The 18,139-nt window shown below is 49.4% G+C and overlaps 1 protein-coding gene and 1 long non-coding RNA gene across 3 annotated transcripts in view; both read right to left on the bottom strand.

Moving 5' to 3' along the window:
• Nucleotides 1-9,632, bottom strand: part of FXR2 (FMR1 autosomal homolog 2) — a 32,252-nt gene extending 22,620 nt beyond the window's left edge. The window contains exon 1 of one of the 2 annotated variants that reach the window (XM_083472612.1): nucleotides 9,249-9,632. In XM_083472612.1, coding sequence (XP_083328738.1) covers nucleotides 9,249-9,299 — 51 coding nt within the window. In that variant the 5' untranslated portion in view covers nucleotides 9,300-9,632. The remainder of the gene's footprint in view (nucleotides 1-9,248) is intronic. The other variant, XM_083472613.1, reaches the window with a different exon arrangement.
• Nucleotides 1-18,139, bottom strand: part of LOC310692274 — a 77,546-nt gene that overhangs the window by 41,523 nt on the left and 17,884 nt on the right. The window lies entirely within an intron of this gene.

Genomic DNA, 18,139 nt, shown 5'->3' with positions numbered 1-18,139 from the left:
TCTGAATCTCAGAAGCCAGAACAGCAAGAGGGATCGCTGCGCAGTGAAAGCAGCAATCCCTCTTGCTGTTCTGGCTTCTGGGATAGCTGCACAGCCTGCATTCGCTCCATAAGACGCACACACATTTCCCCTTACATTTTAGGAGGGAAAAAGTGAGTCTCAAAGAGTAAAAAATACGGCACTTAATTCGTTCCAGAGGTCCGTTCTTAACCTGAAACTGTTCTGAACCTGAAGCACCACTTTAGCTAATGGGGCCTCCTGCTGCTGCAGGAGCACAATTTCTGTTCTCATCCTGAAGCAAAGTTCTTAACCTGAAGCACTATTTCTGAGTTAGCGGACTCTGTAACCTGAACCGTATGTAACCAGAGGTACCACTGTACTTATTTACAAGATGCATAATCCGCTTTTCCTCAAAAACCCAAGACAGTTTCAAGATTAAAACCCGAACGGCCTGGCTTCCACCAGGATTGACGTTTGGGACATTTGGTAACACTTGTGAGTGAATGTTTTCTGGAGTTGCTAGGAAAAAAAGGGTCCAACAGGCAAATGGTTAGCCTGGTTAACGGACACAGATGGATAAACATGTGGGGGGGTGACATTTTTGAAGGGGAAAACCACGCTTGGATTAGTTTTCTGATTTAGGGAGGCCAACTCCACCCCTGAATACAGGCTAAAGTATTCCACAAACAACCACTCCGCGTGGTGGCCATTCTCTGCCACAGCCTTATCCCTCCAGGCGTGTGGCTTTTAGAAGACGGGGCAGCCATGACCCTGCCTCTCTTCATCTCCTGCTGCCCGCAACACGGGACACCTGGCACTGCCAGGGTGGGGAAGGGAGGGCAGCCGCAGGGCCGCAATCAAGGGAGAGAGGCCTGAACATGTTCTGAGTTTGGAGCGTGATGAGGGCAGGGCGAAATGTCCTGCATGTCTACAGAGTGATGGGAGGAACAGGTGTTCCTGGGGACAGGTGTCTTCTCCGCCAGCTGCTCCGCTACGAGCAAACAGCCACACGCCTCCTTCCCAGCTCCAGAGGAAGCCGGCTTTAAGCGGAGTTCATGGCCCAGTAAAGCAGTGCCACTATTCCAGCACGCACAACTCACTGGGACAGAGAAAATCTAAGTTGGGAATCTCACCACTCAACCAGCATCTATTGGAGACAGCAGAAAGGAGCTACCTCTGGTTGGAAGAGGTGCCCTGCATATATCCTTGACTACATGGCTGCCTCCCAAGACTCCTTTCCTCAACAGCATGCTAAAAATCTCTCTCCTCCTCGTCCCAGGACCTGGTGACCTCTTTAGCAAGTCTGGATGCTACCCGCAATTTGATCGCCCAAGCAAAATACTCCTGCAGGCCCACATGGAGGGCGTGATAAGAGCCCGCTGGATCAGGCCAAATGCCCATCTCAGCCAGCACCCGGTTCTTCCAGAGACCCACCAGTTGCCCTGTCCCTTCTTCCCAGTAACTGCGGAGGCAGAGCAGAGCTTTCATGGCTAGCAGCCATCGACAACTCTCTCTCTCCTCCAGGAAAGTGTCTAATTCTCTTTGAAAGCCACCTGGCTTGACGGACATCCGTAGCTCCTGTGGGAGTGAGTTCCACAGGTCAACTATGAGTTGCATGAAGACATACTTTCATTCATGTGTCCTGAATCTTCCAACACTCAGCTTCAGTGGATGTACACGGCAAGAGGGAGGGAGAATAACTTCCCCCCTTTGCTCCCTATCAGTCTAGTGGGTGCATCCTGAGGCCTTGGATCGGAGGCCTTAGACACAGTCAACAGTTAGCCTGGCCATTCAGAGAGCAGCAAAGAGGCAGAGGCAGAGGACCCGCAACCGTGATGTGGGCAGGATCAAAGATTCTGGAGTCTTTGTGAACTACTCCATGCCTGCCCTCTCCCACAGCCTGCCGAGCTCCAAGAATCCCCTTTAAAGCCCTGCTGCGCCTGAGGCTATATACGTCTCCAGGCCAGCGGAGAGAATCTCATTTATCATTCATTCAGCACAGATGGATCAGCCCCCTTCATTCCATGAGGCCAGCACACAGGAACATTTATATCTCCCACGTTCCACACCTCAAGCCTGGTCTACCTGCCCTCTGGCTTTACGCTGCTAGGGCTAAATTAAAATTGCAGCGTACAACCTTTGCAATGCTTGGGACACCAAGTCAAAGAGTTTCAAGGAACCCCCCCTTTAAAGTTTCAAGCCCTCCACACACACAAACCGCTTCCATTCATGAGCAACTCTACAACTTGAGAACCCCTGAATTTGCAGAGGGTAATTTTACTCTTTGGTGGATCGCTGTACAGCAGCCGGACACTAAAAATTCTCGTTGCTGCTGCTGCAAAAAGAAGAAGAAGAGAAGAGTTTGGATTTGATATCCCGCCTTTCACTCCCTTTAAGGCGTCTCAAAGCGGCTAACATTCTCCTTTCCCTTCCTCCCCCACAACAAACACTCTGTGAGGTGAGTGGGGCTGAGAGACTTCAGAGAAGTGTGACTGGCCCAAGGTAACCCAGCAGCTGCAGGTGGAGGAGCGGAGACGCAAACCCGGTTCCCCAGATTATGAGACTACCGCTCTTAACCACTACACCACACTGGCTCTCAAGCCAGTGTGCAAGCCATACAGCCACTGTCCGCTAGGCCATCTGTGCACAACTTATTTGACATGCAGTGACATTCCACAAGCATTCTCTCCTGCGGGGAACATGTATGCAAAGCTGCTTGCATAAAGTATTTTCGGCCCCAAATAGGGTAAAATACTTGAAATCTCAAGTACCAGCATAAAATTCCAGGCACCTGGTCAGCCAGGACTCTCCCAGATCTAGCACAAGATATCCAATACAGCCACATCTGACTTTGAAAGAGGAAACGCCTTGAAAAATATGGGATTGTTAAAAGTAAAGGAAATCAGCCCTGAGTGCTCACTGGAAGGACAGATCGTGAAGCTGAGGCCCCAATACTTTGGCCACCTCATGAGAAGAGAAGACTCCCTGGAAAAGACCCTGATGTTGGGAAAGATGGAGGGCACAAGGAGAAGGGGACGACAGAGGAGGAGATGGTAGGACAGTGTTCTTGAAGCTACCAGCGTGAGTTTGACCAAACTGCGGGAGGCAGTGGAAGACAGGAGGGCCTGGCGTGCTCTGGTCCAGGGGGTCACGAAGAGGCGGACACCACTAAACAACAACAACAAAAGCAAAGTTGAATAGGGAAGTGAAGAGGGTCAAAGCTCTCTAGAAGGCGTGGAGGTTGATCTGAGCCACAGTAAGAGAAGCTCAGCCACAATGCAGAATGTAGATCAAGAAAGGTCCCACCAGGGCCAAGAAGAAGCCAGCGTGGCTAACAAGCAGCACCGAAGACTGAAGCCTTGTCTAAGTGAACACAAACTCTGGCAAAAGAAATGCAAGCAGACAATAAGGGATGCTTGAAGAAGAACAACTGAGGAGCACATCACTAAACACATTAAGACCAACAATAAACAGTTATTCAAAAACATTAGAAATACGTAGGAAACCAGCTAGGGAGATAGTGGGTCCTTTGGACGACAAGCAAGTCAAAGGAGGAAAAGGAGATTACAGAGTCCATTCTGTCCAGGTCCCTGTGCCTAAACTAACTTTCACAGGAAAGAAATCTGAGGAACTGAGGTGAAGAGGGGTCACAAGAGATGAGGTTGTAGGACTTAATGACAAATTAAAAGCTGAGAAATCGCCAGGTCCAGATGGCAGCCGCCCAAGAATTCTTAAAAGAACTGAAACGTGAACCTACCAACCTGCTACAAAAAAAAAAATTGCAACTTATCCCAAAGTTCAGCCTTGATACCTGACGACAGGAAAGTGGCTGCTGTAAGACAATTTTTTTAAAAAGGGATCTAGGGAAATTACAAGCTTGGATAGCTCAAGAACTGTGAAAAGCTGGTGGCAAACATGTTCTTTGAGAGTGTCAACAAGCACACGGATTTTCAAAAAGCTACCGCTAAAAGCCCTCACCCAAAACGCCTCATTAAACTCAGCAGTCATGGGATAAGAGCAGAGGGACCCTTTGGATCAGTAGCTGGTTACAGAAGAGGAAACTGAGAGTAGGAATAAACTGATTGCTTTCCTCACGGGACGTAGAAAGTGGGGCTCCCAAGTTTGGGACCTGTGCTTTCTTCAGTTGCTCATAAATGGCCAGGAGTTAGTGGTGAGCCGTGAGGCGGCCAAGTCTGCCGAAGACACCATTTTTTGTGGAATTGCGAGGAACTACAAATGATCCAGCAGGGCCCTTCTTTTCGTTCTTAGGCATGAGACCTTGGGGGTAGCTCGAGGGAAATGTCAATCCTGCATTCAGCAGCTGCGAAAAAGGCAAATTCCACATTAGGGGTCATTGGGAAAGGGACTGAAAATATAACTGCCAATATTGTAACAAATGATATGCAAATTAATGGTAACTGTACTTGGAATACCATGTACAGAAAAGTGCAGTATGCATGTTGTAGAGCTGGACACGGTTCAGAGAAGGACACACAAAATGATCAAGGCGATTGAGAAACTCCTCTATGACAAAATGTTATACTTGGGTTTTTCAGTTAATAAAAAAGTGAGAATTGGGGGTGGGGAGTGATGATAGAAACTTGTACAATTATGTATGGTGAGAAAGGAGGTAGAAAAATGGTTTCCTCCCTCTCATAAGACTAGAACTCGTGGACATCTGATGAATCGGATTGTTGGAAATCTCAAAACAGCAAAGGAAAGTACTTTTTCAAACAGTGCATAGCTGGAGCCAGTGTGGTGTTGTGGTTAAGAGTGGTAGTCTCGTAATCTCGGCAACCGGGTTCATGTCTCTGCTCCTCCACATGCAGCTGCTGGGTGACCTTGGGCCAGTCACACTTCTTTGAAGCCTCTCAGTCTCTCACAGAGCGTTTGTTGTGGGGAGGAAGGGAAAGGAGAATGTTAGCCGCTTTGAGGCTCCTTCGGGTAGTGATAAAGCGAGATATCAAATCCAAACTCTTAAAACTTTGGAATTCACTCCAACAAAGTGATGGCCATGAACGTGGGGAGGTTTTAGAAGAGAATGAGACAAAAGGCTATCAATGGCCACTAACGAGGAGGGCTACATTTTACCTCCAGTATCAGAGGCAGCAGGCCTCTCGACTACCAGTTGCTGAGAATCACAAATTCTGTTGCACTCAGCATCTGGTAGGCCACTGTGAGAGCAGACCACTGACTCAGCTGGGCTCTTATGTTCTTAGATCAACTATTACTAGCGGTAGTTAAAAGTTAACAGGATGTAGACAACTACCAGTGGCAAGGCAATACCGCCATGTGAATTACTGCCTACAATTGATATTCTGTCAACATGCAAACTCTGTTGAAAAAGGAAAAAAGGCCAGTCCATTAACCTTACTCTTATGCTTCAGGTAGAGTTACAACCCTGTTGTTTTACTCTAGCCGGAAACAGCAACGCTAGAGATGTTCTACAAAGGACCACCAGCAGTGACTGGCGGGCAAAAGCTCACCTTTCAAACTCTAAGAAATAAGGTCTTCCATGAAAACCTTTGGGAAGCCCAGGAACACACCAAAGAATTGATTTGTGGCTCGTGCATTTGAAAGCAAAGATGGAGTTACAGTAGCCAAGGTGCTGCAGAAATCTTTGAAGAAGCAGCTGCTGAAGTCGAAAGACGGAAAAGAATATGGGCAAATCGTATACTTCAGCTTGGAAGTTAGTTAGCATACCCTCCCTCTATGGATGCAATTCTATAAATGGGGTGTGGTGAAGAATATGCCACTGTCAGGAGGAACGTGCAGTCTTTAAAACCCTGTTCAGAAGCCCAGCACCTTTCCACAGAACGACACAACGCTTGGCTCGAGTAGAGCGTTCCCACTTTCTCCTCGTTCAGCTTTCTCGCAAGTCCGCTGGGGCACAGACGGCTTCCGGCAGCAGCCCCCACTTAAGCAGTTGCAAGGAAGGGGAATGCAAACAAGCACTGCTGGAAGGAAGGATCTAGACAGCAAGGATTCCTCAATGAGAGACACGAGATGAAATGCTGCACAGATGCTCGTTGTACACTTGCTCCCCAAGCCATTTGAGCCAGTTACTTAAGAGCGGACGTTTGCAGAAACTGGCGTCACCTGAGTCCCTAGGAAACACAGACTGCCTTTTACCAGGAGACACTATTTGGCTTGCAAAGCCCAGTATACTGTCTGCTCTTACTGGCCCCAGGGCCTAAATGTATTTTCTGTCACCTGCGGCCTGATTCTTTTAAACGGAGGCATCAGGGATTGAGCTCAGGATCTCCTGCATACGAAAACAGGTGCACTACCAATGGAGCTACGGTTTAAGAACCCCATGTCTCCTGCAGCCCCAGTTTCTCAGGCTGAGTCTTTTGAGGACATGTAACATGATTTCCTGCTGGTAAAAATGTTATGCGATAAGGTAGGGTTATGAGTTTAAAAATAAATTACTTGATAAGGAATCTATGGAGATGCCACGGCAAAGAGCACGCAAACAGGCTAAAAATAACCCACTCCATTACGGGAGACGAGGATTAGCCCCTCAAATATTCCTAGGTCTTTTATTATTCTTATTACTGTTACTGATTAAATTTGTATACCGCCCTTCATCTGAAGATCACAAGGCGGTACACAACATGAAAATACAAAATGAGAACACAAAATACATAATAAAACAAAAACATACCAGACACCCCCCTTCCACAAACACATTTAAAAGGCTATAGAATGCTAACCAGCCAAAGGCCTGGTTATAGAGAAAGGTTTTTGCCTGGTGTCTAAAGATAAGTAATGAAGGCACCAGGCAAACCTTCACGATTCATGGCCATCTACTGGTTGTGTCTCCATTCTGAAGTGGGGAGTCTAAAATTAGGAATAGACAATACAGTGAGCCCCCACCTCACAACCTTGTGCTTAGGTTACAAAATTCCCCGAGGCCTTTCTAAACAAGCCATCGCTTCTCACTACAGGATAGGGACCAGAGATTCCGCTGAAACAAAACATCACTCCTCCGCACAGGCCCAGTAGCGCTTGGCAGAATACAGAATATCTCATACCCTAGATATCTTGGGCTTCCTCCTTATCTATGTTTGACCCTTCATGTTGGGCAAAGCAGCATTCTTGACAACTAGGTTCAGTGACGATGAAAGCCTCAACTTCTAGAGAGACTGGCATTCCTGTTACCACGCTAAAGGGAGAAAAAAGCCCTTTTCCAATATGAAAAAAAAGGTGTGGATCTGGAACTGAGGAGCCCACTGGAGCCTGGGAACAGCTTGTTGGTCCTAATTTAGACACACTGAAAGTTACTTGGGAAACTCAGGTCTTGCTACGATGAAATGCTTTTAGTCTACTAAAGGTAATTCCACTGAACATGGTTGGATGCTCAAAAGCAGTAAACTGCAAAGAGCAGGCCTTGAATCTGGAAGGCAGGCTGAGATCTCAGCTGGGCCCAGCCTTGTGCAAGCCGGAAGGACGATTACATTTCCCATCAGAACTAATCAGGGAAATGAATATAAAGTAACTCAGCATTTTATTATAGCAAGACAGGGTGACAATAATCCCACTGATGGGAGAGACCCGTCACTCCACTTGCCTCGTAACATATTTCAAAGCACAAACAAATGACGTTGTCTCCTATTGCGCCAAACACCTGGCCCTGTATGGTCCATTATGAGACTCAGCAAGGACCAGGCAGAGGTTTTTCCTTCGCTGTCCTACCTGAGGCCCTTTTAGCTGGAGATGTCAGGCATGGAAAGTGGAACTTAACACTCCCACCACTGAACAGTGGTACTTTCCAAGGTGAGTTTATTTCCTCCCTATTTTAACAGCACCTGCTTCATAAAGATACATACAGAGTCATTCCCTACAAGGCAGGAAGTTACTTCAAGGAGGGGTGGAACTGGAGCACCTTCCTTATAAATACATTTACTTGCAGCACCTGGGCGGAAGCAGCACTTTGGGAGAGAAGAGCGGCAAGTAAGGAGGAACATGTGTCAGTGCCAATCAAGCAGCAAACAGATACAGTTACAAGATCTCCCATCCTTATTTCCTTACACAATAAAGGAGCACTAAACTCGACTGCAGTGTGATATAAATATATTTCTGCCTGCTGGATGGCTGCTGACTAATACGCTCATGGCATTTCAAGGTACTCTCTTTTGGAGGGAGTACCTTACCAGGAAAGGCAGGCTTTAGGATGTAGGGAAGGGACTCCAAAGATGTGCCTGACGGAGGAAACTAAAATAAAAATAGCAGGTAAGTGCAACATGAGGCTCAAGTGACACAAGAGACCCCTCCTTCCCAGCCTGCCCATGAGATCAGGCCTTTGGAAGGGAGCAGAGGCCTCTGTTAAGCTGATCCCCGGCATTGCAAAGCCATGACATGAGCGCTGCACTGGACTCAACCCTTCTAACCCATAGACGCTGACCTGGCGACCACTTGCAACCAACCCCAGGCTACACTCCCAACCCACCCAGCCCCATGAGCTGCAACACACGCCCAAACCATGGCCCTGCCTCTTAAGTCTGAAGGCCCACAGCTCTCCCCCCCCCCCGCCCCATAACGGGCCCTCTGACCCCTTCAGCCCCACGCCCGGGGGGGGGGAGTCTCCTTTGCAGAACCCCGAGCAGCCCTTGCTTCCCCCTTTGTAGGGGCTTCACTTTCCAGAACCCCCAACCCCACCTTCCTCTTAAGCCCCCCCAAAGATGCCCTCCTCCCCCACGCTCGCTTTTGCAAAAGCCACCAGACAGGAGTCTCCCCCCCCCATATTTCAGCCCCGCCCCACAACGGGCCCTCTGACCCCTTCAACCCCACGCCCGGGGGGGGGGAGTCTCCTTTGCAGAACCCCGACCAGCCCTTGCTTCCCCCTTTGTAGGGGCTTCACTTTCCAGAACCCCCCAACCCCACTTTCCTCTTAAGCCCCCCCCCAGATGCCCTCTTCCTCTCCCCCTTTTGCATGGCCCCTAGAAAAGCCACCCGACAGAAGAGGAGTCCCCCCCCATATTTCAACCCAGGGGGCCACAAAACGTACCAGATTTGGGGGGGGGGGGTTGGAGTTGAAACAGACACCCCCCTGCCTTTAGGCTCCCCACCCCTCACCCTGGGGGAAGGCCCGGGCGCCCAGCGTGGCCACCGCCCCCCCCACCCGCCCGCCCGCCTCGAAGCCCCTCTCGCCCTCCCCGGGGTCTCCATGGCAACCCCTGGGGCCCCGCCCACCCCCACCCCCGGTCTCCACGGCAACGCCTGTCCCCGCACCCCGGCCTCCTCACCTTGTAGAAGGCCCCGTTGGAGCCCCGCACCTCCACGGGCAGGCCTTCCATGGGCCCCGCGGGGGACGAGGGGGAGGGAGGGGCGGCCGCCGCCAAGGAGGGGGAAGGAGACGGGGAAGCGCCGCCCCGGACACCGCCGCCGCCGCCGCCCCCCCGCGGTTGTGGTGCCGCCGCCGCCGCCGGTGGGGGGATGGGGGCGGGGCGGGGCCCGGCCTCCTCCGGCTCCGCCACCGTGACCGGCCCCCAGCCGCGGCCTGGCGCGGCCCGGACTCCGCTCTCGGCCTTCCGCCGCTCCTCCTCCTCCTCCGGCCTCCTCCTCCTCCGGCTTCCCCGGCGCCGCCGAGAGCGAGAGAGGGAGAGAGAAGGAAGGAGCGAGAGCGCGCGCGCGCGCCTCTGAGGGAAGGAGGGAGGGAGGGAGAGCGAGCGAGACCTCCCCTCACAGAGAGCGAGCGAGCGAGGAGAAGGAGCGCGCGCGCTGCGCTCCGCCCCCTCCCTTTCGCCGTGCGTGCCTCTGCGTACGCTGCGCCGGAGGAGGAGGAGCCCTGGGACCACGCCCACCGCGCGCCAGGGGCTCCAATCCCCGGGCGCCTCCGCTGCCTTTGGCCAATCGCCGGCGAGCGCTCGCGCCGTAGGGCGGGGAAAACAGGAGGGAGGAGCCTGCTGGTGACTCTTTCTATCTCTCTCTCTCTCTCTCTGCGCCGCCGCCGCCACTCAAACAACTTCTCTTGTTTCTCCTCACGCCTGCCTCTCTCCCAAGCAACCAATCGAAAAGGGAAGGGCGGGGTTTGCCGAGACGCCAATCACAGCGCCGAGGCGCAGGCGCGGCAGGCTTTCCGAGCGTTGGCCAACCCCGGGGCAGAACTCGAGCGGGTCCCGCCTCTGCTGGCCAATCATATCCCCCCCCTCCGGAATAAGCCCCGCCCCGCTTTTTAACAGTATTCTCGAGCTCGCGGGCGTCCTCCCCTCGAGGGTCGCTCCGCGTCCTGCGCTGTGGGGGCCCCGCCCCTCTTCCTTGGAAGTGCCTATCACATGCAGGGTCCCGCCCACAAATCAGGCTCTCCCTTTCCTTGATTGGATTTCTCTTCATGTCAAATCGACAGGGCGGTAATGTGAGCGGAGAGGGAGCCCTTCCCCGCAACTCGGCCTTTGGCCACGCCTACATTCTTCAGCAGACCAATAAAATTAGACACCCGCCTCCTTGGTCTAAGCTTCTCGAATGTCAGTCACGAGAGGCAGGTGCTGTTATCCCGCCCCTTTCCTCAGAGCTGCGGGTTCGCGCCCCTCGCGGCGCTAATTTGAGTTTGAGGGAAATAATTATTATTACTATTAATAATAATACTAATAATAATTATTATTATTACTATCATTGAAGAAATAAACTTAGTATATTTTACCTCAGCCTTAAACGCAATAAAGACTCGTAGGGTACTCCAGTATGTATTCACCCACTCAGAACTCAGAATATTAAATTATTGGGACTCCTTAATAATCAAAATATGAGCAAGCCTGTTGAAAGGTCTCTAATAAAACGAAAATAAATCAAAACAGCACTGGTGTCGACTCTGGGATAAGGCCACACCAAGAGAGCCAAATCAAAATGATGCGATTATAAAATAAAAGCATATGTGATGAGCAAACAACGTTTGTGGGTTTACAGGAAGCTTTGTGAAGAAATAATATTAGAAACACTGTAAAAAAGGGAACAAGGGAGTAAGCTTATTTAAAACAAAAGGCAATGTTAAATTTAGAATTGCGGATAGAAGATTTGATAACGGAAGATTTGCGGATGAGTCGAAGGAAGTCAAAATTTGTATTTGTAATAATATTGAAAATGTATGTTTACATTTTATATTGGAAATTGAATAAAAATAATTTAAAAAAAAACAACAACAAAATGATGCGAAGCCAAAACACAAATGGCCGTTTCTCAAGGCAACTTTGCCAAAAGACCACTTACTTCATAACAGACATTTTGGGAGGTGATTTATAAAAGGCAAGGAGGTCCCAAAAATTGGCGCTGTGGGATTCTTAAAACCAAATAGCCACGATGTCTCTGGTAACATTTGGGATTTACCTCACACAAAATGGCAGCCGTGGACATTTATGTGGCCCCCCAAATGGATCTCCATTATGGTTTTGATTTATGGGCTATTATTAAAACGAGGCTGCATTTTAAATTGTATTTTTAACCTGTATTTTAAATTGTTTTTTCCCCCTGTTATGTTTTTATTGTAATTTTACTGGTGTTAGCCGCCCTGAGCCCAGCTCTGGCCGGGGAGGGCGGGGTATAAATAAAAATTTATTTATATTATTATTTATGTGTGATTCCACAGGAGGGAGTGAGCCAGACCCATGCCAGACATTGCTGAAGGACGTCTTCAGGCAGGGCTTTTAAAAAATGAAAAATAAATGTGCAAAATGCCACAAAACCTTCGCTACGTCGTCCATATTTTCTCTTCAGAACATCAAATTTTGGTGCTTTCATTTTTAGAAGCCTAACAGCAGGAATCTTGCTGTTTCGATGGGATTCAAAAGTCCTCCGCGCAGCGGGAGAAAAAAAAACACACAGACACGGACGCAAAATGGCAGCCGCATGGAGATTTCTGGAATTTGGGCCTTTCGACGTCATTCTCCTCAGGCGGTTTGATGAATACGTTGACCATTGCCTTTCACAATATGGCGGCCACCTGCTGGCGATCCCATCACCGACAAGAAGTTGCCTCACACCAAAAAGATGTGATTTACCCGTCGTGGTAATCCTGAGAAGCTTTTGGTCAAAGTCTCTACCGAGTCAACCTGGTGAGGGGCGAAAAGTAAGGCTGAGGTGAACAGCCCTGACAGGTGAAATATACCCGGAGTCAAGTGTGGATTTCATGCTCTTTATTCAGCTCATAGGAGTGAGGAATGAAAGTTCCCCCAAAATATCTGCTTTATATACATTATTTACACAATGGGCTGCACGTGATTGGCTAATTCGGGGATTCTCCTGTAGGCCAATCAGGTTGCGGATTCACTTCCACCTGGAGCTGGATTGGGGGACTCCTGCAGACCAATCATACTGCTGCATTGTTCTAGAACCAATCAGACTGCTGCATTCTGGACCCTATTGTTCTAGGACCAATCAGACTTCTGCATTCTGGACCCTATTGTTCTAGGACCAATCAGACTGCTGCATTCTGGACCCTATTGTTCTAGGACCAATCAGACTGCTGCATTCTGGACCCTATTGTTCTAGGACCAATCAGACTGCTGCCTTTTGGATCTCATTGTTCTAGGACCAATCAGACTGCTGCATTCTGGACCCTATTGTTCTAGGACCAATCAGACTTCTGCATTCTGGACCCTATTGTTCTAGAACCAATCAGACTGCTGCATTCTGGACCCTATTGTTCTAGGACCAATCAGACTTCTGCATTCTGGACCCTATTGTTCTAGGACCAATCAGACTTCTGCATTCTGGACCCTATTGTTCTAGGACCAATCAGACTGCTGCATTCTGGACCCTATTGTTCTAGGACCAATCAGACTGCTGCCTTTTGGATCTCATTGTTCTAGGACCAATCAGACTGCTGCATTCTGGACCCTATTGTTCTAGGACCAATCAGACTGCTGCATTCTGGACCCTATTGTTCTAGGACCAATCAGACTGCTGCATTCTGGACCCTATTGTTCTAGGACCAATCAGACCGCTGCATTCTGGATCCTATTCAACTCAGTACATAACAACAGGGAACGAAAGACTAGAAAACCAATCCAGTTGGGCTCCTCTCCCAAGATCCCCAGGAACTGTCGCTTTGTGCTCTTCCGCAGAAGAGATCCCTTACCAAACTAGTTTCCTGCTTTGAAACAAAGTTTAGATAATGTTGTGTTAGGTGCACTCTAGGTTTCATTCATCCATCCAGTCCCTATAAAGAAATTAATCATCATCATCATCATCATCATCATCATCATCAGCGTCTGCTCCCAACTGCTTTGTTAATTAAGCGCTTTCACCAGGGTTCTCCCAAATTCTAGACTGGGGTCAGCAAACTTTTTCTGCAGGGGGCCGGTCCACTGTCCCTCAGACCTTGTGGGGGGGCCGGAGTATATTTTGAAGAAGAAAAAATGAACGAATTCCTATGCCCCACAAATAATCCTGAGATGCATTTTAAATAAAAGGACACTTTCTACTGCTTCGCGGACCGGATTGAGAAGGCGATTGGGCTGGATCCGGCCCCCCGGGCCTTAGGTTGCCTACCCATGTTCTAGAAGAAGAAGAAGAGGAGGAGGAGAAAAAGAGAGAGAGAGAGAGAGAGAGAGGAAGGAAGGAAGGAAGGAAGGAAGGAAGGAAGGAAGGAAGGAAGGGAGAGAGAGACTGACTTCAGGTCAAAACTTCTGACCCAGATGCTCGTTGTGATTAGCTGCAGCATATAAGTTGGCACTTTGCATGTACTCAGAGGTGCTCTCTCTTTCAGGATCCAGGCCATTGAAAACAGTCATGGGAACCATCTCTGGTCATATACAAAAACAAATCTCCCTGGCCTCCTTCCCAAAGGCTAGAGCTCCATCTAGTGCCCATCGCTTCACACTGTGAGCTCTCTCTGGCTACTTTGGTGTACAAAGTTCCAGTGATGTCCAAACTTTTTTCAAAGAAGGCCAGATTTGATGAAGTGAAGGGCCGTGGGGGCTGACCCCAGCCAAAGTTGTTGACTTTTTTGGGGGGGGATTGAAGTTGTTGAGCTTTTTTTAGGATTTTACCCCAAAGTTATTGAGCCTTTTTTAAAGGATTTTACCCCAGGAAGTAAACTGCCACAGGAGCCAGATTAGGCCCCTGGAAAAGACGTGCAAAACAGTGAGAGCAACATGGGCCAGATTCAGCTAAGGACTGAAGATGTCAAGGAAATAAACAACTACAGTATCTGACTTTTAGAAGACACCTGAAGGCAGCCCTGTTTAGGGAAGTTTTTAATGTTTGATGTTTTATTGTGTTTTTAATATTCTGTTGGGAGCTGCCCAGAGTGGCTGAGGAAACCCAGTCAGACAGATGAGTGGGGTATAAATAAATTATTATTATTATTATTATTATTATTATTATTATTATTATTATTATTATACCGTAAGGCCAATGGTCCAGAAGACCATTATGGAAAATGAAATATATTCGGAGTTGTGTAGTGGTTTCATGCTTTTTATTGCAGCTCGTAAGACAGTGAATGAATTGCCCCCCTTCCACGCGGCCAAACCTCTGGCTTTATAGACATTATTTACACAATGGGTCCCGTCTGATTGGCTGATTCTGCTTCCATCCTGGAGCCTGATTGGGCTGCTCCTGCAGTTCAATCAGTTGTTGCATTCTAGGATCCTACCTGCCTATTGTTCTAAGATCCAGGCTTGGTAGAACAAAAGGTAAAGTTAAAGGACCCCTGACAGTTAGGTCCAGTCGCGAATGACACTGGGGTTGCGGCGCTCATCTCGCTTTACTGGCCAAGGGAGCCAACATTTGTCCACAGACAGTTTTTCCGGGTCAGCATGACTAATCCGCTTCTGGCGAACCAGAGCAGCGCATGGAAACGCCGTTTACCTTCCCGCCGGAGTGGTACCTCTTTATCTACTTGCACTTTGACGTGCTTTCGAACTGCTAGGTGGGCAGGAGCTGGGACCGAGCAACGGGAGCTCACCCTGTCACAGGGATTTGAACTGCTGACCTTCTGATCGGCAAGCCCTAGGCTCTGTGGTTTAGACCACAGTGCCACCCGCGTCCCTCCAAGCTTAGTACATAACAGTAAACCTGCAAGCAGGACTTACGCAGGATCCTCAAGCCAAAGAGATAAGTCACTATACAACCTTTAGGAGACATCTGAAGGTGGCCCTCTATAGGGAAGTTTTTAATGTTTAGTGTTTTATATGTTGGAGACCACCCAGAGTGGCTGGGGCAACCCAGTCAAATGGGTGGGATATAAATAATAACATTATTATTATTGCTATTATTATTATTGCTATTACTGTTATTATTGAGTAAAGGTAAAGGGATCCCTGACCATTAGGTCCAGTCGTGGCCGACTCTGGGGTTGCAGCGCTCATCTCGCTTTATGGGCCGAGGGAGCTGGTCATGTGGCCAGCAGGACTAAGCCGCTTCTGGCGAACCAGAGCAGTGCACGGAAACGCCGTTTTCCTTCCCGCCGGAGCGGCACCTATTTATCTACTTGCACTTTGACATGCTTTCGAGCTGCTAGGTTGGCAGGAGCTGGGACCGTGGAATGGGAGCTCACCCCATCACGGGGATTCGAACCACCGACCTTCTGATCGGCAAGTCCTAGGCTCTGTGGTTTAACCCACAGCGCCACCCACGTCCCATATTATTGAATAGGATGTCCCTATGTTGGATGGTATGCTGTGAGTGTTGGCAGTATTTTGCTGGATAGACCAAAGGACAGCTTCTTCTTATGTTCCTCTTCCAAACTGTTGCTTCACATGTGGCATGGATGACGTTGCTGTCGCTGAGAACAGGGAGGCAATAAGACGAGTGAAGATGTGCTTTGTATCAGGTGAGTTTTGGTGACTAGAGCAAGCAAGCTTGGGGGGCAGGGTGGAGTGGGCAGCAAGGAGGTGTCTGATAAAGCTTTCCACTAGGGATAGGGGCTGATATCCCGCTCTCCTGGGTTCTCCAGAAAAAAAAGCTGATTCGATGAGGATGATTGCGCCACCTTACTTGCAAATTTTAACCAGACTGCGGGAGGCAGTGGAAGACAGGAGTGCCTGGCCTGCTCTGGTCCATGGCATCACGAAGAATCGGAAGCGATTAATTGACTGAACAACAACAGCAACATGCAAATTGTTTTGCAAAGTACAAAGCAGCAGGTCTCTGCCCCGAGGGACTTGCAATCACAGGGGAGCCCACGTTTCTGTCCCAGCCACTTAGAGGAGGATAAGCTGTAGCTTATTCTCAACAATTGGCACAGGATGTGTTACTATGGAGTGTTAATGCCTGCCCCCAACTTGGACAAGATATTTTCCCCATTTCTCAAGCCCTTTAGGAGTTTGAGGAATTTCAGGACCCAAAATCCCAGGGGTGCTGGGAATGGCCGTTGTCACTTTTCCCAGATTGGAAGAAGTAGTTCAAACACGCAGTGGAGATTTTGCTCATAGTATTCGTAGGCCTTGCTTTGTTGTCGCCCTCAGTGCAGCTGCAACTTGCTGAAATGCGAAGAATTAATGCCTTTCTCCAAAAACCTACGAGCCAGTGCCACTTATGACGTCCTCCAGTCAAGAACCTCTTCGGTTCGCCCTACACTGTCCCTGCCAGTGAGATCAGAGAATGGAGTTGCAGCGAGGGAGGAAATCAGAGGTTGGGTTTCTGGGCTCAGGGCTGAGGGGAAGTGGGGCGTTCTGCAACAGATGAGGGAAGAAAGGGTCAGAACTGCAGGGATTTCTGAGAGGAGAATGGCATGCAGAAGGGGTTATGGGAGCCAGGAGTTCTGCCTGTCTTCAGCCTTTTGCAGGATGCAAGCTTTACTTCACGATCATGGGGCTCTCCATCTGAGCCAGACACACCCCAAAGCCCGGTGCCCTATCCTACCACCTCTCTCTACAAGGCCGGGTCTCTGAGGCAGGTTGGCAGAGAGTCACACCAGCTGGCATGTGAGCCCAGGAACCTCCCCTTGACCTTCTCTTTGGCTGATCGCTTGCGCCTTTTTTTTGTCCCTTCTTACTGTAAAAACTCTTTACGGCTTTCCCCTAAACGCTGCCCGTAAATCAGGTGGTATTTTAGGGAGCCAGGCAGAGTGCCAGGGCGGGGCAAGAATGAGCAAGAATGTGGCATCTTCCATGTCACCCCCCTCCTTGCCCCTGGGATTTCTGGTTTTTAAGCAACCTTTATTTCCCCCCTCTTTTTTTTTTAAGGCCTTTGCACTTGATTCATTGCTGCTCGTCAGAGGATTCGTCACAAACTGTGAGCTTGCCATAGGGATCGGGTTGGCCATTGTGGAAACAGGATGCTAAGCTAGTTCATAAGCCTGCGGTGTGATCTAGCAGGTCTCTTCATAGGTTCACATGTCAGAACGTAAGAAGAGCCCTGGTGGATCAGGCCCACGGCCCCTGTAGTCCAGCATCCTGTTCTCACAGTGGCCAACCGGATGCCCGTCATGGGAAAACCTGCAAGCACATTCAAACACAAGAGCTACGCTCTCCCCTCTTGAAGTTTCCAGCAGCTGCTATCCAGAAGCATGTGGAGCCTGTGGAGGCAGGCTATAGCTATTGATAGCCCTGTCTGCCATGAATTTGTCTGATCCCATGTAATAATTTGTTGTTGTTGTTTAGTTGTTTAGTCGTGTCCAACTCTTCGTGACCCCCTGGACCAGAGCACGCCAGGCCCTCCTGTCTTCCACTGCCTCCCGCAGTTTGGTCAAACTCATGCTGGTCGCTTCGAGAACACTGTCCCACCATCTCGTCCTCCGTCGTCCCCTTCTCCTTGTGCCCTCCATCTTTCCCAACATCAGGGTCTTTTCCAGGGAGTCTTCTCTTCTCATGAGGTGGCCAAAGTCTTGGAGCCTCAGCTTCAGGATCTGTCCTTCCAGTGAGCACTCAGGGCTGATTTCCTTAGGAATTGAGAGGTTGGATCTTCTTGCAGTCCATGCGCGGCGGTAGCAGGAGGCCCCATTAGCTAAAGTGGTGCTTCAGGTTGAGAACAGTTTCAGGTTAAGTACGGACCTCCAGAACGAATTAAGAACTTAACACGAGGTACCACTGTGTTATTATTGCTTCTGCCACCTCATCGCCTTGCTGCGTCTTCCACAAACAGGAAACGATATCGCTGTGCGCAACCGTGTGGCCACAACCAGCCACGCTGCGTCGTGGTGTTACGTGACACCAGGCACTCGTGTCCAAATATTAAAAACAAGCCTGTCGGAGTGATG

Source organism: Podarcis liolepis (genome assembly GCF_965112155.1).
Source record: "Podarcis liolepis genome assembly, chromosome: 13".
Lineage (NCBI taxonomy): Eukaryota > Metazoa > Chordata > Lepidosauria > Squamata > Lacertidae > Podarcis > Podarcis liolepis.
The sequence above is the reverse complement of the archived record's forward strand: the minus strand, read 5'-3'. Positions and strand labels throughout refer to the sequence as shown.